This window comes from Mchenga conophoros, linkage group LG2 (genome assembly GCF_057382185.1).
Source record: "Mchenga conophoros isolate Kocher_MC1m ecotype Shallow Benthic linkage group LG2, M_conophoros_male_GT1.1, whole genome shotgun sequence".
NCBI classification, from domain to species: Eukaryota; Metazoa; Chordata; class Actinopteri; order Cichliformes; family Cichlidae; genus Mchenga; species Mchenga conophoros.
The window spans coordinates 6352980-6375680 of record NC_140527.1 but is presented as its reverse complement, the minus strand read 5'-3'; the positions used below and the strand labels follow the sequence as shown (position 1 = coordinate 6375680).

Sequence of the window (22701 nt, the reverse complement as noted above, 5' to 3'; positions counted from 1 at the left end):
CGTTTCTCTACCTGCAGGAAGATGAATTACTAACGCCAGCCGACACATGGCGTCTGCATTGAAGCAATGCAAGTTTGAAATGTGGTTTTAGAACTCCAAAGGTGTTTGGTGTAGTGCTCATAAAAATATCGTCGACAACTTCTCATGTCAGACTCAGACTACACAAGAAATATGTTCATAACAGATATTTATACCTGCAGAATACACAGTGCCTCGACTAATCACGACTTCCATCGTTCATTGTCTGTTGCTGACTGCCGTCTTTTATGGCATCAGCGGACGATAACAAACAAAACTGTGCATGATGCTGGCAGTTCAACCAAGCAAACATTTCGCTTTCACGTTGCCATTTTTTTAAACTGTTGTCTTGTTAAGATTAAAACAAGTACAACTGTACAAGCTCTGTAATAGTGTGGCGTATTTTCCACCTACACCATCAATTATTAGTAGAAACAATTTTCCAGGTTGTAAAAATAATAGAGCCAAATAAAGCTGTGCAGGCAGATTTCAAATTAAGATCTTCCTGTGCCAGAGCCAAGCCAATTATGTGTGAAATCTGGCCACAAAAACACAAGATTAATATCATATGGGCTTCTTTACATCAACTTATAGATATGACCAGTCCTAAATGCACATATTTCCCAATTAATATGTCTAGCATTTAACAGCTTCTGCGTCGCAAATATATGCAGATGAGAAAAAAAGATGGCACTTATTCTGATGATTCATCTATTTAAGTGATTCATTTTAAACTGACCCCTTTTAGTCTAACACTTATTCTTTGCACAGACTAAAACAGCAGCTCTAGTCATCTGTGCTCTCTGAAACAAGACATACAAGTTCACTTCCCCAACAGTAAATTAAACAATTCTGTTTTTTATTTTAAATGCATGCTGTACATCTTTGTATTTCCATTTAATTCCAAGGCACGCTGTATGGAATTGCATAAAGTGTAGCAAACAAACCAGTTAATGAGATCATTTAAAGGAGCAGTTGCATATCTTCCACGGAATGTCAATCCCAAATAAGTCATCCAAATGATAAATGGGGTCCAAACAGGTCCAAATGAAGCCATTAATTTAAAGCGTTCTGAAACCATCTAAATCTACTTGATCAAGGATTTGTACTTTCTTTGAACTCAGAAAATCAAATAATCTTCTCTTCATACAGATGATAGCTCTACTTCAGACTGTGGGGGAGAGTGGGGTCTGCATGGAAGTGTCAGCTCTCCCACTGGGAGTTCCACTACAGGGTTAGCATTACTTTTATATTTTAGCTATGAAGCCGGCACTCTGAAGAGCAACTTACAGTGGAATGTCCAGGTTGTTGTAGAGGGGTCAGAGAAGCTCACACAGATTCTGTCTGCAGACGCTGTGTGACCTGTGGCCAGATCCTACTCATCATTCTGAGGCCTGAGCACTAAACGCTCACAGATTTAATCAATGTACCAGGTAAATGGTTGAAGCAAGAGGATGCAGGGGCTCATGTAACATAAATACAGGAATCAGTTAACACTTTGCAGCATATGTGGTGTTTCCTTGATCATAGAAAAAAAAAACTTAAGCAAAGATTTAATGGGTTGATAATTAAAAAAAATTCTCCAGATTTCATAGAAACTGAATGTTAGGACTGGCTGCTCCTGCCATAGTTATCCTTTCCCTCTGGACTTGAACAGGACTATGAAATCCACTTCATTCTGTTGAACACTGTCCAACATTGGGAAAAATGTACAAACATGGGCCAGAATGCCTGATTTTTCATAGACGAGATGATTTGACGCTTTCAGCGGGAACACGCCTTCGTTTGTCAGTGTAAAGACTGGGAACGAGCCAATCTGTCACTAATAACGAAGGATACTTATCCTACTGGGAAAGCATTAGCTATTTCAGGATCTAATGCAGCACCAAGGACAGTGGCTGGGATTGGCACAGAACATCTCATCATGCACATTGAAATACGAAAATAGAGATTAATGATGAAGTTTACAAAACATAAATGATGTGAGGAGAGTGAACGGGCAATGTGAACGGACCTCTAAATTTGTTCCTTCTGATAATTTTTTGCCAATGAACCAAAACTATTTTATCAAATACTAAAAATTCCTCAACTCTCGAGATGACATTTTCAAGTACTTCCAAAAAAACAAAAAAAACAACAAAAACCCACAAATGCAGCACATCAACAACATAGTAGCTCATCTGGCCCACGATCCATCACTGTTCACATATAATTGTAATGTGTGAAAAACAGAAAGAAAGTGATAATTTTTGTTGTTATTGGTTGGTTGTATTGCACAAACTAATGAGAATTAAAATCCACTGAGAAGTCAGAGAGGCTCAAACATTCATATAGATATGTATTAATCTTGTTTCACTAAAATCTGACCAATACCTTAAGACAAGGAGCGATTCTTGTGAATTGTGAAGGCGTAGACTGATGGGCAGCTCGTAATCATCGTCTTCACACTGGAAAAGCTATGACTAACAATGTTTGGAACCATTGCATAAGAACAGAATACGCGACTCATGAGTTATCAAAACATTCCAATTAAGGTAATTTCTTGTTTGACAAATCATTAAAGCTCTAAAGATAAGAGTTTACAAAGTCAAATACTGTGAAAATGGCTAATAACCAATGTTCAAATGTAAAGGACTAATCGATTTGGCTGTTTTACAACTTAGTTTATGAACTGGTGGTGAGACAAACAGGTAGTTTAAAGCCACATTAGGCTACCTTCAGTTTTACAATTTATGAACAAACCTACGGAAAAATAAGTCAGTTAACTTATCAAGTATAAGCAGAATCAGCTCAGCAATCAACAGATTAGTTTTCATTCTTCTCCTAGAAGCAGTTTACCTTCTGAGGTTTTTGTACTTGGTTCCATATTTGCCTTCATAGCAGTGACTAAGCTGAATGAAGAAAAAGAAAAAAGAAAAAAAAACCTTGCCTGCTGGAGCGATATCCTGTCTTCAATCCCAAGTTTTTCCTCAGTGCATTTCTCACCTCTTAAAAGCGCCTCGGGGAAGGAGAGAGGAAAATCTGAGCGGTGTCTGGCATTCTAAATTCTGGAGATTAGCTTGCTATGTCAGCTTAGCATCCGCCCAGATTCAGCTTCTCTGTCACTCCACACCCCTCCACCCCTCTGTCAGCAGCAGCAGCAGCAGCAGCGGCGGCAGCATGCTGCACTCTTGTTAACTTAGCTCCCTTCCCTACTGTACTTCTAAGTGCACTCGAGCACAGCCCATCTGGGACTGCTGGTTGCCATAGCACCCGGTCCATCCTTCCCACAGGAGCGGTACTAGAGTGAGGAGAGTTGGGTATGTGACAGGAGACGTCGGGCCATGAGAAAGTTCAGTGCAGTCTTTTGAATCAAAAACACTGCGCGTCTATATTTAGGATACTGGGTGGGGCTGGATGGAGGCAGGAAGACTACTTTGCCGCATTTTCCCATTTGGAGCTCGATTGTTTCACAGCAATACAAGTTCAAAAAAACAAAAACGAAACTGGTACACTGACAGAACGCCCGGGGGAGTGTCAGGAATGAAGGGAATGCAGTGAAATTGTGCAGAACAGGTAAAACTGTGTGCAGCAACTGCATGCTGGGTATTTGCATCATTAGTGTGAAAATGCTTCACTTCCTATTCCCAGGGAAAGAAAGCATGAAGGGGAGAAGGCATGGTGCAACACAATGGGCAAACTTAGTCCTCTGCTGTCAAATCGCCTCAGATGGGTAAATTCAATACTATATGGTACAGTAATTAGATCAGACTTCTTCAAAAAGTCAGCGTTGCAAACAACATTTCTCCTTTAAGCAATTAGCAATGGAAGAAAATGTGTAGTTTGAAACAAGCCCTTCTGTTTAGCATGTAGTCTTCCATTTTCTCTCCTTGTACAGTGCAATAACTAAGAAAACGATCTTAATGTTTTTATTACGAACAGCCGTTCTGTGCAACACCAAATGTGCTGGAAAATTTATATTGTGTGGAAAAATATTAAAGGGTGAGTACAATGCCAAATGGTAACATTTGAAACTTCATGCAGGTCACAGGAAGCAAAATTGATTGATGAAGGGTAGAAACCTATCCCAGCTACACTGCCTAACAAAAGTATTGGACCACACCTCTTAACCTGCAGAGCTTCAAACCTTCTCTGGCATTAACATCAGTGTGCTTCATGGAGCGGGTCTCCATGATCAAGCAGCTCCTGTGGCTATATTGTGTAGGCAGCCAGTACTATTGCTTGTATAGTCTATGTAATAAGCAACAGATTTGTGATCTTTACCAGTTTGTCACACAGTTTATTGCCATATTATCATAAACAGACTGGAATTGCCAGCTTTACCCTTTTCAATCACAAACTGATAGACTGACGAGCAGGCTGACGGGATCTTATCTGTATCTTGATGGACCAAAGTCGCTTTGAGGACGGTCACCAATTGTGAGCAGTAGCAGACCTAGTGTCCATCTCTCAAGCAAATATTTCAAAGGGAACAACATTGTATCACATCTGTGTTTTAAAGTCTCCAGCCACTCTTTTCCATAGTGAGAGTGTAACAAAGGCATAGCCACTGACTCAACCGCTAATGTTTGCTCTGAGATTCAGGTGTTTTATGCTTGTAGCAGTTAGCCTTGAACTGCTAGTTTACCAATGTAAAACTCATTTAATTCCCTCTTCAGTAAAGTATCTCCAATGTTTTTTGTTCAGCTTGTTTCAACAAGGTAAAAAACAGCTCATGATGCTTTACAAACTATAATGATGCTTAGATTCACCAGCAAACATGACAACTTAAAATTATTGATGTAAAATGTGGATCTTACCTGGAAACCAAACCTTTTATAAGTTATCAATGTGCACAAAATATATGATGTGTGACAGCACAAACAAACAGTCTGAAGACGACAGGTACAGCACAGATAAACTGTGATGCTCAAAAAAACCAAACTACAGAAGCGTTTATCAAGAGAGGACTAAGGAACAGACAAAAGCCAGAAAGAGCTGTAAACATCACACAAAACATTGCAGCCACTCTATTCTATTTTACCAAGAAAGGTTAAAATAATTAAACTCTACAAGGAGTAGAGGGAGACTAAAAAACAAGCTTGAAGTGCACTCAATGAAGACAAGAGCAACCTTCTCCAGGAAATAAGACATCACAGTACACCCAGCTACAACCAAGGGTCAGCAAAGGGCCTCAAACAGAGTGAACACACTAATTTTCAGCTAGTATCCGAAGCAGAAACACAACAGGTTTGGAAGAAGGAGCTCGACACACAAACAGAGCATAACACAGTGATAGAGCAACGCTGATACCGCCTCCGGAGCGCGCAGCGATCTGCCACAGCGAGGGTAAACAACAACAAAACTGTAGCGCAGGATGCAACTCACCGTGTGGTACCCGCGGGCTATGGGTGGCTTTCCTGTAGGGTACGGATCCACTGTGTCGATGATTGTTTGTCTCTCCCCTTTCTGGTTGATCTTCCGAAAGCGCCGACGGGACTGTCTGTGCGAGGCTTGTCGCTGAAAGTACTCCTCATTTTCATCCATATAGTCCACCTGGAAATGATAGAAAGGGAGGGAGATGGAGATGAGGGGAGTGACAGTCTTCGTCTTCATTCACGCCCCCTCCCGAATCCCCCACCTCCCTTCCTACCGCCCCGCTCATTGCGTAAAAATAGAAGCGTGTGTGGGCTGTACGATGCACACCTACGTCAAAAGGGTGCTCACAAAACAAAAGGAGAGACAGAGAGAAAGAAACAGAGGGCTGAGCGAGGAATCTGGATGGAAGGAGTGAGCTAAGGAGTGAAAAGCAATGGGGAGTAAACTGATTGACAGGTAGAGATAAACAGAGATGGAGCCTGGCAGAGTTGGAAATAGAGATGCTCAACTCTCTCAGTGTCTGCTAGACATATTAACCACAATGAAATTACAAGTTCAAAAAAGATAAAAATCCATGTTTCCATTTTTAATGAACTGGGAGGAAGAAAAACATTTTCCATGTGGAAACTGGCACAGTATGCCACTTTAACTAAGCCATGGCTATAGTCAAAGCGGTACAATTTTGTGACGCTTTTTTGGTTTTAGACTACTTAAACGGTGCTCTGGTGCCACACGGCTTTGTGCCATGATGGAATGACATATCTGACTTTACATTTTTGGCCCATTCCTTCCCTTCCCTCTCCTCGCTCGCTACTTTCACTGCGGCTTCACATTTCACAGCGCTCAGCCTTTGGGATTACACCACTAAAATCTCTCTCTGCCTTACCAACTGCTGCCATGACAACGGCAATGGAGCTGTGTGCGAGCGAGAGCGTAAGTGTGATTGTGTGTCTAATTGCAAATCTCGGAGTGAACGCGTGTACAGCACAGACACGTGAGCAGCTTTGCTTATGTTTATAACGGCATGTCTGCATATCTCTGTACACTCTTAACATGTAGCAGAGAGGTTCATCCGCGTGCATCACTTCCTCGGCAGCATAAGAGCCCCTGTTCAGTAATTACAGGGCAAGCTAGCAACTGTAGCAGCATAAGAGGCAAAAGGCTACAAAGTGTCTGCAGCGAGCAGAACAGAGGGAGGTATTATTAAGGAGTGTGTGTTTATCTGATAGAAGCTCAGTTATCACAAGCCCCCTCCACCCACCCACCTACACAGCACACTCACAGAGAAGAGGCAATTACAGTGAATGAACAGTGCTGTGACTACAGCAGTGCAAACCGGTTGTTATTATGTGTGTTATGTTTTTTTATTTTACGGCGATGATAGAATAGGGTGGATATGCGCTGCTAGAAATGGCAGTTGAGGGTGTGTTTCTGTGTTATTATAAGGTGGGGCAAACGGTGCCATGAAGCAACCAATCATTTTAGTGGATGAACATTATGTTATAATTGCCACAGGCAGGCAAATTAGCTGCACTGCACTGTTCCTTACCCCTCAACACAACACTCAATTTGACTAATATCTTGATAGCATTAACCATGTTTTACATGTGCCCTCTGATTTATTTCTCTAGTTTCAGTTCCTTTTCCTCACGTGTTCCTCTTTCAAAACAAATGAAAAAAAAAAACTGTGTTTACTTGATTATTAAAGCAGGTCACAAACTTTCTGTTTCTCTGCATTATGTGGACCAGTCATTTCCAAATTTCGTGAAAGCAAAGCACACTGGTGTTCTTATCTGTCGAAGATAGTCATGCTACCTTTTTTTCTTTGCTTTAACATAAGGCCAACTAGCATATAACTGATATCCATGTCCTTATTACACATGTACACCCCGCATTGAACCACAGGACAGGCAGCGTGCTCAGTTTTTGTATCAATCTTTTATTTATCTAGGTAAAAATCTCATTGAGATTTAAATCTAATTTCCAAGAAAGACCTGGCATCAATCCAGTTAAAGACGTAAGACGGGTCTGAGGTTGTGGCTTTTTTTGTTCGTTTGTTTAAAAAAATATTTTACAGCAATGGCAAATCATGGAGCCTTGCAACAGTTTTGAAAATTAGCACTACATGCTAGCCACACGTAATATACTGCATATACAGCTGTCACAGACAGCTGTAGAGAAATGTCAATAAAAGGCACTTAAAACAATCCAATAAAAAATAAATAAATAAACTAAATCAGCGACACTCTGCTGTAGATTTTTGGTGATCGACATGGAGTCCAGCTGTTTCACAGATTGACAGAATTACAAAATCAATGATTACCATAATGTTTCTTTTTGTATCCTATACATTAAGGTGAACTAAAGAAAAACCCCACCTGTTTGTACCCCCTTTGTATTGATGTTTGAGTAACTTACATTACATCAGAAATGACAGGTGGATGGATTAGAAAAAAACCAAAGTCTGACCTTAAAGGTAGTAACTAAACGGTGGCAATTTTAATATTTTGTAGGTTTAAAAAACTACAAGCCGGGTGTGTGGTTTCAGCTTGTTAAGTATACAAAATTATCATTTGTCAGTTCTCTCTGTTGCTGTGTGTTATTTTTCTCAATTTCTATGTATTTTTATGCATTTCTTACAAAGAAAAAAAGTCATAATTGCTACTTCCAATTTGTGCTTGCTAGGTGGTGTGTTGGTGTGCATGCAAGTAATGCTTTTGACACAAGTGTGCTAAAAGTCTGAGAAATACAACTCACCACAATCATCTCTGATGGTTCCAGGACGATGCACTCACATCCACGTCGAAGGCTGCCAGCTGATCGCTTCCCAAAACTAGAGAAAGGAGGGAAAAGAGAAATATTAAATCTTTATCTAAAGCCAGCTGAACTCAGTCTTATTCAAGCTGCGCATAGGCAGCTGAAAACTCTTAAATATAAGTCCTAACCTACAGGTAACTCCTTGTGCAGCATTTTAAATATGCAGTATGGAATATCCCTATATAATGTTGGATTGAGCAGCAATGAATGAACACTTCTTTTCAGCTGTGACCCATCAGAAGGGAACCACCCACCTCTGGAAAAGTCCACTCTCGCTACGTCACAATTTGTACAGTATGCTTCCCTCCTAATGAGGGGGAAGGGGGGGGGGGGGGGGCAGCAGAGACTAAAAGGTCTCGAAGATGACGAGCTGCAGTGGAAACTGAGCATGAAGAGATCCAAGTTGTGGCTTTGGGAAAGAATGCCGCCTTTGTCCAGAATCAGACAAGGGCTCCCTTGTTTGTTATTTTTAAACATCTCTTGGTTGTGAATGTGATCCACATCACTGTGTTTTAAGATAAACTCAAGTGACTCCAAATAAAAAGATTGCACGTTGAGTTTATGTGCCAGGTTTGACCTGTTTTGCAATGCTGAGCTTTAGGAGATGAGGTTTTGTAGTATGAAATGCATTTCTAGGTAGGTTTGGAAACTAACATTTTTTCCTGAATTGGTAAATGGAGCAAACAGTCCATAGAAAATTCAATCCGAAACAAGTTCTAATTGTCAATTCATTGTTTTATTTTTTAAACAAATCTTACATGTGACTTTTTGTTTTCTTAATGCTTTTACACACATAAAAGCCATGAAAATAATCTGTGCTTCAAAAATATTTTTCTGATTCACGCTGTAGCCGTTCACACCGAGCACATAATTACGCTGGACGAACTTACGGCATTTATGTTTTTCAAACAAAGTTCGATCTTTTCACTAAATTTGGCCATTGAAGCTCAAAACGCACCTCAGCGCTGAATACACAGTGATATAAAATAATACCATCTTCCCCCTGACAAACAGCCAAATGCTGCTCTGGGTTATTCGGTTTCTGAAATTATTATTCTGTCTCTTCAGATGTTCTTCTAAATAAGCTAACAAGAGCTCAGCCTGCCCCACTGACATCCTGAAATATGTGCAAAAAAAGCAGTCGCGATACATCTTCAGCTCCTGGATCAAACCAAGAAGTTCTCCGTGCTGCTGCCTTCTCATGAGAATTGAATGAACTCAAATTCTCAGTTTCTTGCTTTAGAAACATCAGGAAAAACTCATCAGCGCTCTATGCCGACCTGACCACAGTGTGTTTTTCTTTAAGGACAAATGATTTATAAAAACACAAAACCTTTGGTGTGTGCACGTTTATACACGTTACAGGACAAATTCAGATGGAAAAATTGGAATTACAATTTCAGTGGTTTCAATAAGTCAACTGTTGTAAAAATGTGAAAACCTCTTTAACCCAACACACTGGGCATTTTACACCATTTTAAAACTCCTGCAAATATCTGAGGTCATTTTGCTAATCATAAAGTGTGAGGATACGCTGCTTATTGCTTCTATAACTGACAGTGACTCAAATGCATGTGGTTTCAGACTGTTGATTAAATCATCTTAATATTTCAATGTCTAAACTATTTCTTGGAAAAAAGAAAAAAATATATCTCTGGGCAGGTTAATTAATAACAGTGGTAGTCAATGTGACTTGCTCTGTTCGGGCAACCTGCCATCTACTCAAACCTCACTCTGCGACTGACACAAACTGAGTAATTCCAGGTGTTCAAGTTCTCCTCAGCACCCACAGATGAAGTGAGCAGCGGTAGTGGTGTGAGCCTATGGACGTGCCAGCCTGCATCAATCATTCCCGACAGGAGCAGACCTCCAGCGCAGCATGGCCTAAATGCTTTAGAGCTTTGGGCTTGTGGCTTCATGTTGTGGGTGTAGCTTGGTCAAGTCAGGGAATAAACACCAGCCAAGAAAAACCTGGTGATCCTCTACCTGTCAGTTTGGCAGAGAGCGAGTAATGATTTTTGTGATGCTTTTGTTTTCTACGAGTTGATTTAGCTGGCTTTGCTTTCCCCTTTCTACTTCCTTTTGTTGACTTTTTTCTCTTTTCTTTGTGTTTTTTTCCTCCTGTCAGCTGTTCTGTTGTTTCTCTGCCAGAGCTGCAAATTTTACTTGAGCTATTTGTCGACTTTATAATTCACACAACTCCACAGTAAAGTTTTGCCAAGAAGCACAAACTGAAATCAAAGGCAACATGAGTGACTGGCTGGGCCACACAGCCTTGGTGAGCAAAGGCAGCGAGGGGGTTAATGCTGATTGTCACTGTTTGCTTTGCCTGAGCTTCTGTTTAATGCCTACTAACTCTGCTCGTATCCCTGAAATACACAAGCCTGAATTCCACCGCAGGGCCAAACAGAGCCACTGTAAGGACAGCTTACTCAGTATTTTCGCTCGTGTTCTCGCAAGACAAATGCTGTGATTTTTTTTTTTTTTTTTTTTGGAACTTCCTTCCACCAAAGATGATTTGTCAGCTGGGCAGCGGCTTCAGAGAAACGAACAAGTGCTTTTGATCTGGTTTTAGGGACGTTTGCGTTGGTGCCAGCTATGATCCTGTTCAGCCTCCTTCGACTCATGCTACAGTGGAAAAGAGATAGCGAAAACACCCAATGAGCATCACAAAACACGTTAGGCCACCAGAATACAAACGGGAACGTGACATGTTCAATCATGTTCCTCCGTTGCATTCCTGACTTTAGTAATCCATTCCTCCATTTTGCAGGAGGCGAGGGCCACTGGCAGTGTGCAATATTAAAGAAGGGATTATAGAAGTTGAGTGTGTGGGGGTAGGAGCGTGTTTTCTAACAAAAGTGTCTTGTTTGTGGATTAAAGCCTCCAGTGCCCTATGACTAGTGCTGAGCAAATATTAAGTAGAGGGCCTGCCAAGAGGGTAATGTAAATTAGAAAACAAATAATGCATTCAGAGCAAACACTGATTGTCTTAGCTAATGCTTAGGTGGACTGGGATGTAAGCAACTCTCCAGCAATCAACACTGCCACACAGCACACTCTGCAAAGCCTACCCATGCAAATATTCAATTTTTATTAGCTATAACTAAAGAGGCAGAGGTCTAGGCACACACTACTTGGTATGAATTATTTATCAACGAGGAATTCAGGGCCACAAGTTAACGTGAGGTTGTTTTTTTCTTTCCAGAGAACTACAGTGTGTGTGTGTTGGCTGATGAACCTACAAAACCAGATAAAGGAATTTAAAAAAGGGAAGGAAAAAAAGATAGGAAAGGTGCCAGATGCTTGAGCAAGTATTCAGAGCACAGCACAAAGAAAAGATGATCACTAGTAAAAGTACCAAAATATTGCTACACTTACTGTGTAAATCTGTAACCTTTTATATTTCCGTCACCTTTTTATTTTGCTTGAATTTATTGTTTCTTTAAGAAAAAATTCAAGTTAAGCTGTGAAAAATACAGGACAAAAAATAAAGACAATGCATTTCTTTTGTTTTTGAACAGTTGAAAATTTTGCTGTTTCCCCCCTTTTTTTTTTTGTTAATGTGACAGCTTATATGTTTTGTTTTTAACTTGAAAAAAAGTAATTCATTTCAAACCACTCATGTCACTCAAAGTATGCCATTCAAATTAAAAACAAAAAACACATTTAATCAAGTGCCACATTAACAGTACTTTAATCCTCAGGCAAGCTCTGCAAAAATACACTTACTACTCAAATGAAAGCAATCGCTCCCATTTCCTTCCATCCATCTCATGTAACAAAGGTCTGAACCTGTTCTGTCTTTTCAAAGCTTACCATGGCCCATCTTTATGCGTGCACTGCAGTTCTCAACTTCTTTAGACCCAACAGAGGTGAAGCCAACAAACGCCCATTGGATAAGACACCAAGGGGTCTTTAAACCAGCTTCCTAGAACAATGTCTGTGTGCAGTCCAAATGTGTCTCACAGTGAATTCATAGCAAATAAGTGTGAGAATACATCTATAGCAAATTATGTCCTATTTTGTGACACATATGATTAATAACACATATTGAAATTCAGTCCTTTACGTTCTCACAAAGCATAAAGCTTCTTAAATAAGCAAGAGATTACCTCAAGTTAAAAATTCATTGCCCAAAAGAAGGAATGATGAAAACCATACAAGCAAAAGCAAATATTGTTATTTCAAAATCACATCAGCCAAGAATTTCACTACAACTCAAGTCTATGTGAAACAAAACAAAACAAAGAAAAAGAAATTGATGGTGAAGAGAACATCCCCATTTTTGCTTCTATGCTGTCATTTGACAGGCAGCCAACATCTCAACTTCAAATTAAACCCTGAAGCTCTCAGTCGACTGTCTGACATCTCCCCTGCCTCGGCAGCCTTGCATTCCCCTCCGTTATACAACAAGCCTGGGCGTCTGGAATGTCATTCCACATGCATCACCAGCTTCTCATTCTACCAGCCCGGCAGCCCACCGCCTTAGCCTCGGTTCCACTCTGCTGCCTGTGTGAACCAACGCAACACTTAATCTGTACCCCTGGTCTGAGCTGAAGGGAGTGAGGGGTGGGGGGTCTCCTCTCCTCTTTTAAGCTGTTTAACTGAGTAAGTGGTAAGAGGGCACACTGGCTTTTTTAACCCACCAGACCCTTGAGAAGGACAAAGATTAAACTCCTCAGATATGCAAGACTTCTGACCCAGCACAGAGAAGGAGGGAGTGGAAGGTCAGATGGATCTTTGGCTACAACTGCTAAAGTGAATGAAAACCGCATCCAGGCTTTGAAGCCTTTACCAACATCCTGTCAGAGCCGAGTTTGATGATCCAACCTCACCTTGCAAAGATAAACAGAATTCCTTGGAGTAACAGCGTGGTCCACACCACATGCATATTCCAAACCTTTGCCTGAGCACATCTGAAATAGGCACTGACAACGCATCCAAGAATGTGTAACTGACTCGTGACTTTTGCTTCCCAAAATACAGCTTCACTGACATTGTAAAAGGCAAAGAGAAAAGGGCACTGGAGACACGAGTGTAGAGAAAGAGCGACTACGCTAGCCGCTTGCAACTTTTCCAAACACATTCATCAGTCATCACTGCAACTATCACTCATTTCTAACATGTTCTCACCACAGCAGGGGCTCCATCTTTGTTTTGGTTTCAAAGTTGCCAAAAGTTGTTTCTAACCCCCTCCTTTATATACCCCAAAAGAGCACACACCCCTTTTGCTGGCAGCACACTCCTCACACTGACAAATCCAAAATAACATCAAAGTCATACTTCACATTCCAGACTTGAAGGTTTTACTGCAACCAGCTCCCGGCTTGGAGAATAGTCAAGATTTTTAAATTACAACCAAAAACAAAGGAGTTTCTAGGCAAAACTTCAGTAAGCCGTACGCTCATGTGTTTCTAGGTAAGAGTTCCATGCAGCTGTACTTTGATGACTCACCCCCGACACGCCAATCTGCTCCTAGAGTGACACAGCCACCTGATAAGATGAACCCCTCCTTCTGAAATATCCCTTCTTGTTAGTTCAGAGTAAGCCAAGCAAACATGTTCCAAGTCCCGAGACTTCGCTGTAACTGCGGCATATTGTCCTGTACACAAACCGGCACTGCTGTCGGAGATTTGTGTATGAGAATGGGAGTGTGTGGCTCAAAGTGTAGATCAGCTTCTGTCCAATGGCCCTGCCCCCTTTCTCTCTCTCTCTCTGTCTGTCTGTCTCTCTCTCTCGCTCTGTGTAATGTGGTGAGCTGAATACGGCCGCATTCCAGCGTACGACTCACTTCCTGTTATAAAGCACGAGTGAGTGAGATGCTGGACTGTATGTTCCCGTGTGCACGTATAAACAGCGCAAAGTACACTGCTTGTAGAAGTTACTCAATGAAGTCAGTCAACTGAACTCAAATATTCTAATTACAGTGTTTAGATTTATTTTAGACATGAAAAATATAAGACCAACTCACAAGTTGCCTCAATGTCTAGTTGTGTCCTGTGGTTCAAAAGCTCGATTGCTAGTTTCTAAACATTATTTTTAACATTTTTCCTCAGCTTTAAGCTGGAATGATCATTTTACTGTGTTTTCAGATAAGCGGCATCATCGCATTTAAAATTTTAAACACCTAAAGCTGGCATTTCCAACAAAGAACTGGAAATATGTTCAGTGTCATGCAATTTAAATTTTCCTTAGCTCACATATAACCTGCAATAACTCCAGAGCTCATCCCGAGGCAAGACCATGCAATGCTCAGAGAATACACAAAAGACCCAAGAATTACATCTCAAACTACAGCCCTGTGTTAGCATATTAAAATCCATGACAAGCCAAACCAACCACAACAAAAAAACATTATGATGGCTTATATGGTATATATGGAAGGGCAGGAGAAATATTTGTCCCTCTTAAAAAAGTAGCACAGCTTAGGTTTGGTCGACTGGATAGATGAGACCAAAGCGGAGATGTTCGGTCATAATACAAAGCGCCATGTATGGCAAAAACTAAATGTGGCAGGACAAACAACTCACACCAACTGTTGAGCATGGAGGAGGTAGTCTGATGATATGGTCCTGGCTTACAATCACAGGACCTGAGACTACTATAAAAAAAAAAAGATTTAATCTAATTCAGATGAATTCGGGATTAACCCTGGTTAGGGATGAGAATCAAGAACCAGTTCAGAGTAGTCCAGTTCCTTGGTCAGTCTGCCTATCGATCCCGTTCATCAGTTCATGCACTCTCGCTACGATCAGCTGGATCGGAGGAGGAAAACAGTGGTGCAGTTTACAGCGTGGATGTAGACATTCCTTTTATTTTACTGCACAAAGATTGGGAGCACGATGGATACTGCTCCAGGACGAAACAACTGCATCATACTGTTAACGCAACTTAGGCTCTTTGCAAGCACCTGCACAGACAAAACAAGTTCGGCTCTTTGCAAGCACCGGCACAGACATAACGCTAACGCTAAGCTAGCCAAGAGCCCAGACTGGTGTTGAATTTGAGTAAATGCTGACCCCAGCCCAGTACCGCGATAAAGTGAGCAGTCATTTGCGGTGAAGCAGCTGCTGAACTTCAACAGGTATCAAACTGATGAGCAGTCAGGCTGTAGTCTGAGTTTCTATCTTTTCATGTTTCTACATTAGAATCATCGTGACGACCACTTTAAAGTCTCTTTGTGCTGGTTTCCATCTTTTATTTGTGTTGTCGGCTTTGTCTTCATACATAAATACTAAGAGATAGATCGCATGTGTCTTCATTAGAATAGGGATTTGTGTTGGTGTGTGGGGCGGGAAGTTTATATTCTTAACTGGTAATTATGAGACCGTAACATCAAAGTAACTTAACGAGTAGTGTAACAAATGTCTTTCTCCTGGGTGTGATTAAGTAATGTACTGTGTTACTTTTAAGAAAAGTGTTCTCTGTAACAACAAACAAAGAGGGGAAATACCTCCAACATGCACAAACATGTGACAACTCAGCATGAAATGAATTTACATGAATGTAATGACTTTCATATGCTGCTTAGAGATGGTGGTGACTCTCAAAGTGGAGCTAATGTGAATCAATAAGGGAACTGAATTGTTAAGTGATATTGATAATGGAATCGGAATTGCTAATTCTTATCAATCCCCATCTCTTACCTTGAGTGTTCTGTAGTATCAATATGCTAGACACACACACACACACACACACACACACACTTTCACTAGCAAGATAATAACAAACACTCTGGTAGCACAAACAGACTTCATAGCAAGTGATCAATGTTTAACTTGAGGGTTGTTGGGTAAACTCAACCCAACTCGCAGCTTGATGGGGTTTTATTTATTTATTGCATGATTGATGCCAGGTTAATAGTCAGACTACATGTCCCTGGATTTAGAGCAGACTTTCAGTTTGAACAAAAAAATAAAATAAAATAATGAAAAATAAAACCTCCAAGCCAAAGGCAAGATAACCCCGATGATATGATAAGTGTTATTTTGTGGAGTAGTCCTGTTCACATGACTGTGTGAGTTGTATCTAAGAACAACCCCTTAAAAAAAGAAAAGAATAAACTGAGGACAAAAAAATATTCAGCACAAAATCAAAATTTCATGTCAAAACAAACCAACAGTACTGTTTCACAGTCTGTGGCCTGTCGCTGGCAGGACCTAGAAATGTTTATTTTTAAACATACTATTGCTCTAAAATGAGAAAACAAGACTTACTTGTTTGTCAACAACAACCACCATTAAAATCATACCAGATGAATGAGCACCTAATATTTTAATTAAAATTAAAAAAATAATGACATGCACAAGCACAGTAACCATTTCTAGTCATGAAATGAATTAATAAAAAACAAACAAACAAAAAAAATCTCTTCAGCCGGCAACTGTTCCACAGAATGGAAATGAACATCAGAGGCGTTGAGAAACATCTGTATTGTGCAACAAGAGAATAAATCATCACTGGATTATTTTGTCATCTACAGTCACAGATGAGTCTGCCTGTCAAGAAACAGTCTTATCGGTACCGGCCCTTTTTTTCCCCAGCAGTTCACAAGATGTGATGATACAAACATTCCTCTGTTACCAAAAAATGCAATTTTCCCACACGGGATGAATATGTTAGGAGTTGTGGTTTTGGTTTACCCAGTGTAAGAAGTGACTGATGATGAGAAAACAGTTTGGAAGTGGATGAACGAAAGAAGCTTGATAGCAGTATGTTGAAAATGAATGCACACAGCACCGTGGAGGAAGGGAAGTAAAATCGGTCTGGGTTTACTAAAGGGTGTTTCAGGGTGGAAGTCCACAGTTCCATGCAGTTACTAGAAACTATGGCTAAAAATAGTTTAGTGTTGAATGCAGAGTACATGTGAAAATAATGATTGTCTTTAGCCTGTTGTTAACATTTGAAAGTTGCAGATTTGGCACATCTAATTTAAGGAACACACTGGAAAATCTTCTGAAGGAAAATTCATCCCTGAAACCATTAACAGCTCAGTAGTTGAAAAGCTTTTAAAGACACTCGCCTAAAACACAACCATCTCAATAATGGCCCAAAAAATAGATGTGTAACATCTGAAAAATGGCAGCTACAAAAAAAAGTGTTATTCTGTGCAGAGTGATATAGTGGTAGACAACTGTCACAACAGATCACCCGTTCCAAATGTTTTCATCCCATTAAATGGTCATTATCAGTTGTAATCACTTCCATAGATCTCACTAGGAAGCACCATCCTGTGGCTGCTAACAGGCTCGGTAGGCAGTTATCATCTGATCTCATCAGTCATGCACTGAAAGCACATTTTAAATCTGCAATGTAGTCATCACCCTGGTAACCTGCATGTGGCTAACAACGTGAAAGTGTAGATTTCTAATCAAACCATTATCTTATAACCCGAGCCAAGTAGCTTTGGTATCTTAACCTAAACAGACGGTGTGTAAAAGAGAAATAAGTGGCAACTAAAAATGAAAGTAAACAAGTAAACAGTCAGTTAAACTGAAATGCCTTCCTGTCTCTTTGTCATAAATGCTGCTTTTTCCTCTGTCCTGTTTTTGAGAATGTCCATTAATTGGAAAGTTGGTGGTCTAAAACCTCCTTAGGCCAGAGGATACTGTATCCCAAATGGCCTCAATGCATTATGTGAGTTTCTACGATAGAAACACTGAACATAACACAAGCTGCACTCAGTTTAAAGCTCCGGGTGGTCACCAAGGCTCAAGAAGTACTCTGTAACTCTTATTTCATAAAAAAAATGTATTGGCATTTATAATCTCTGCAGAATCATAAATTATACAAGGCTGACTGCCACTTTTAAAACTGACTAAATCAGTAGTGCACTTTGGTCACGGCACGCTAAAGTTAGCCTTCAGTGTACCGTGATTAAACATGTATCTATTTAGGTGATATTTGATTTTGGGTTTACGGCATACAGTTCCAGCTTCTACGATTAATGACTGAGCCATTCATCTCCCCCCTGGATCAGATGTCACTACAGCTACCGGCAGTAAGAGAGCGAGAGAAGCACTGAGAGAATGATGGAGACGTATCAGGTTTTCAACCTTGCTGCTAGTGTAGATATGAACAGCCATTTCTGGGTAGGGCCTGTCTGAAACCCAATTCCACCACATCTTTAAAAGCTTTAGGAAGTCCCACTGGACTCCATTCAGTTACTCGTGCCACAACCAATTTCCCCTCCGAGCCATTTTACCTTCACCATTTGTCCTCTTTATAGACTAGGTGAGGCAGTGTGTCTGGATCTTTTCTTACCACCCAGTGTTTTGCCCCTATAGGAAAACCGTTAATAAGAACAATCCATGTAAAAGACAAGAAAAGAAAAAAAACAAAAGAAAAAAACAAAAAACGACAGAAACGTTCATAATAAGATGATAAGACAAACAAATGCTTTAATACAGAAACTATGACAGTCACGCTTTCTACCAGGAAAACAGGAAGATTTCAGTTAGGTTTACAGCTTTGCATCACATTAAATGATTGTACAGAGTTTCTCTAGCACTGTTACAGGAATACAGCCACAACGCCGCTGTCAGGAAAAAGTCTTATTCTTCTCCTTTTCATTCTTGAACTGAAAATGCAGACTGTCATTCAAAACCTGAGTGAGTTTCATGACCCAGGAGTCCTTGAAACGTTGACTTAGAATGTGCCATTGAATGTGTCATTTTGAAAATGTCTGATTGTCACTGAGGAAATAGGTTCTGCTTCATTTCCCCCAAAGCACCTTTTTTTGTTCTTTCTTTTAAATAGAGCCAAGTGGCTTACAATATACTAGGGGGTTAATACAAAAATTTCATTAATGAAATTAGTGTATGAATATAAAAAACTACAACAACCAATGACAGTTGGCCATAATCTAATCAGCCAGTGCAATAGTAAATTACCTTGGTAAATTTAACATTGCATATTTTTCTCTACTTCATTGTTGGCATGAACTGGCTCCTTTTGTATAACTGTTTTCAACACAGTGTATGTGCCGTTTCACTAAGATTAACAAACCTGTGTTAGTCAGGTAGGTAACTTTATATAATTCATGTTTGTCTAACTCTGGGTCTTGATGTAGGCCCACTATCTGAAACAAATGGTCTCAGCTGCATTAAAGCTGCTTTAAACCTTTTATTTTGATTGGGTGCCGCATCCAGAACTGTGTCCCAGAGAAACACATTAAGCCTCAGTCAGGCCTACAGATTGGTTGCTGCCTTCCTGGTAACCACCAGTCATTAGCGAAAGATGTATTTCCTGACTAGTGGTGAGTGGTTGCTGGTGAAGTTGCTGTTGTTGTTGCAAAGAGAATACTGCATCAAAAACCTCTTTGTCAGCATTCTGTTGGTTAGTGGATTGCTGCAGTTACATGGAAGACACTGACTTCCAACAGCAAAACTTGGAAAAGGTGCAAAAAGCGGAAAAGTAGTTTGCTTTCAGAATTAAAGCGTCACATTTCTCCTGCAAAATATCAGTTTCAAAAGCAGCTACTTTTAGTTTGAAGGCTGATGCTCACAGCTTGTGATTTCTTAGTTTTACAGTCAGTTGGCGAATAGTTGGAGTGTATTTTTTTGTTATTAGATAACAAGTCAATATCATCCAGGCAAACTGTAGAAACTTAGATACCTGTGTTTGCTAGGAGATTGCTGGCCAGTCTCTAGGACCGTATGAGTGAGGCCGTACGATATCCATATTTGTATAGAGGAAAGAGAAACCAGCATCTGAAAGTTTTTGTTTAAAGTAGCCTGAGCCTACTTTTTGCCATGTTTAATATGCTGTTGACCAACAAAACACTAGGGGTCATTCTGCTTTCTCACCGATGGAAATGTTACCCTTGGATTAAACTTGGAAGAGTGTGGAGGGTAAAATGATAAAAGAAGCTCACAGACATTTACCTGCTCTATTGTTACATAAGCTCAATCAGACATCACACAGACTTCGTTCTAAGAAGCTTGTCAAGTTTGATCCAACTAATTCAGACTTTTGCATTCTACACGCCCAGCATGTCTACAAAAGTCAGCGCTGTGGTGAATGAACAGCTGTATGTTGCGTGCTCTGTACAATGCAATATTCCCATTTGACTATTGCCAGATTGCCTTCTTTTCATCTAGCTGCTCACATGAATCTCAGCTAGTGGCACTGAAGCACATTCTCACAGAAACTAAAACCGCTCAACGTGCAGTTGGTGCTTCATATGCATAATTTAGCAGAGAAAACATAAATGTGACAGTCCTGAATAAAGCAGTTGGCTTTATTCTGAACATCTGAGCTAATTATCAACCCCATACAGTCTCACACAGCACAGCGGATCCACCCTCCACAAGCTCCTTTGCAACATATGCTTAGTAAACACTTTCAGGGCCTTCTTCTCCTCTGTGACTGTGGTCAAGCATTAACTTTAATCTGCCAGTACCTTCAGATCCCCTTTCGGCATCTCTCTCTCTCACACACACACACACACACACTTTCACCTTCGTAAAACTGAAAAGGTTATATTTAAGAGGGGGCTAGCTTTTTGGCACATTTCCGATCAACTCTTCCGTTTTAAATGCATCCCACGTTCGGACAAACCCAAAGAACGACCTCAGTGGACTCCCGCTGTACAGCCGGAACAGTTCTGCTCCACGGCCTAAAGTGACGGCCTCGAGATCAGAGTGGCCGTAGGTGTGTTATGCAAGCCTAATGGATAAAAAGATCATTGTTTTCAAGACGCCTACAGGGATATTTCATGTAACAGATCCACTTGTGAAATCGCAGCTTTTTAACATTTGAGTCTTGGCTTCAGAGGTGGTGAACACTGCTGTGAGAGGGGAACATGAGTCTTAAGTCCTCTGAAGGTGCCATAAATAATTATTTTCAACCCTCTTTAAAAAACTAAAATAATATGCAATATGGTTAAATCAGAAAAAGCAGGAATTATCCAAGAGATAGACTAATGAAATGGTTTGTGTTACTTGAGCTTTTCAACTATTCTAAAATGGTGATGATGATAACGCTTTCTACCCAAGGTTATTGAGCCTACTGTGATACAGGTCAAAAGCTTTAAAAGGACATGACTTATGCTAATCTTTTAATTATGATGAGGAATCCATACAATTTAGTCAAGGTGTCTCTACTTGCAAAGTACAAGTGTTACAGTGTAAGCTACTATAATGTGGTTTTACACAGCTTCAAACCATGCCTATGTATCCCGCTTTTTACCCTATGACAGCTGGGATAGGCTCTAGCTTCCCCTCTATGTAACCCTTAATTGGATAAGTGTATTAGGAATGGACAGATGTACATTCACCTTTTTGCAGTGTTGGTGATATAGTTTGAGAATTTCAGAATGTAAAAATGTATTTTAATAAAAACTGTTTATAATTTTTAAAGGCGACATGTATTTTATTCTCGACCTAGTCACCTAATGTATTTCTCTTGAACTGCAGAGAAGTCATGTTGATGTCCCAGCAACATTCTTGTACATGAGAATTAACCAATTTGCAAAGGTAAATGTTAAAATGACTATCTGTATTAAATAACTGATTTTAAAAAAAGATATAAATTAAAATTAAATAGTTATGCCAAAAACATAAGTAAAATCTGTTTTAGAAACCAAAGGAACAATGATAAAGTTACAATTTTCTTTAGTGAAATCGCATAACTGCATGCAAACATTTGCTGCTGTGCAACATTTTTACAAGCCAATTTTAATAAAAGTTAAGAAGCTGATAAGACAGGAAACAAATCTTGGTGAGAGAGACATTTGTCTCTTTATTTTAAATTGGCTTGGAAGGAAAGCAGATGCTTGCATGTTACTGCCAAAAATCACACCTTCAAACAGCATTCAAAATGGCCGATGATCTTACCTGCTTCTGGGCAGGAACATGGATTCTTTGATGAAAACTGAGCCAGACAACAGGATGTACCAGCAGCTTCCTATGTCATCAGGGCTGAAAGACAGAAAGAGATACATTAGTTCAGAATGTATTAATGGTGATATTTTGACACGAAGCAGCCAAAAATATAATTAAGGTTGATGAACGAAATGAGAATTTTTGTAGATTTGGATAGATGAGCCTATAACTGATGAAAAGAACCCAAAGAAACCCAAAATGCTCTGGGTCTCAATCGGTTATTTGCAGGATGTGTAAAACAAACAGGATCCAAAGGGTCAGCAATTCAACATCCTACTGGCATCGTAAGACACCGCCAGGCATCCTAATGCATCACAGCTATTCTGGCTATTAAAAACAGATTTGCAAGTAAGGTGAAATATTTCATTTGATTTGTTGCTGTGGATAATAAAAAGAAAAAACAATTCTTGACAGAAGTTCCCAAAAGGGCTCCCTGCTTAATCTATGCCACTACATGAGGGGCATGGATTCCATCATCAGTGGGTGTACAAGGCTCTCTGCAGACTTGTATGCACAACAACTACACTACAACGCCACCAAAAGCACAAAGATCCTCCAGGTAGACTACAGAGTAGTATAATAAGAACAAGTAGTCTTCTGTGGAGTCTGCAGCTATCTT

General features: G+C 40.1%; 1 protein-coding gene across 13 annotated transcripts in view; it reads right to left on the bottom strand.

The window, feature by feature from the left end:
- The window catches only part of rapgef2b (Rap guanine nucleotide exchange factor 2b), a 104938-nt gene that overhangs the window by 42429 nt on the left and 39808 nt on the right, over positions 1-22701 (bottom strand). For 12 of the 13 annotated variants that reach the window (XM_085284494.1, XM_085284496.1, XM_085284547.1 and 9 more), the window contains exons 4-6: positions 22035-22118; positions 8134-8209; positions 5386-5553 (exon numbers count right to left, since the gene is read on the bottom strand). In XM_085284494.1, the coding sequence (XP_085140620.1) occupies positions 5386-5553; positions 8134-8209; positions 22035-22118 (328 nt within the window). Of the gene's footprint in view, positions 1-5385; positions 5554-8133; positions 8210-13650; positions 13893-22034; positions 22119-22701 lie in introns of those variants that run through there. The other variant, XM_085284590.1, reaches the window with a different exon arrangement.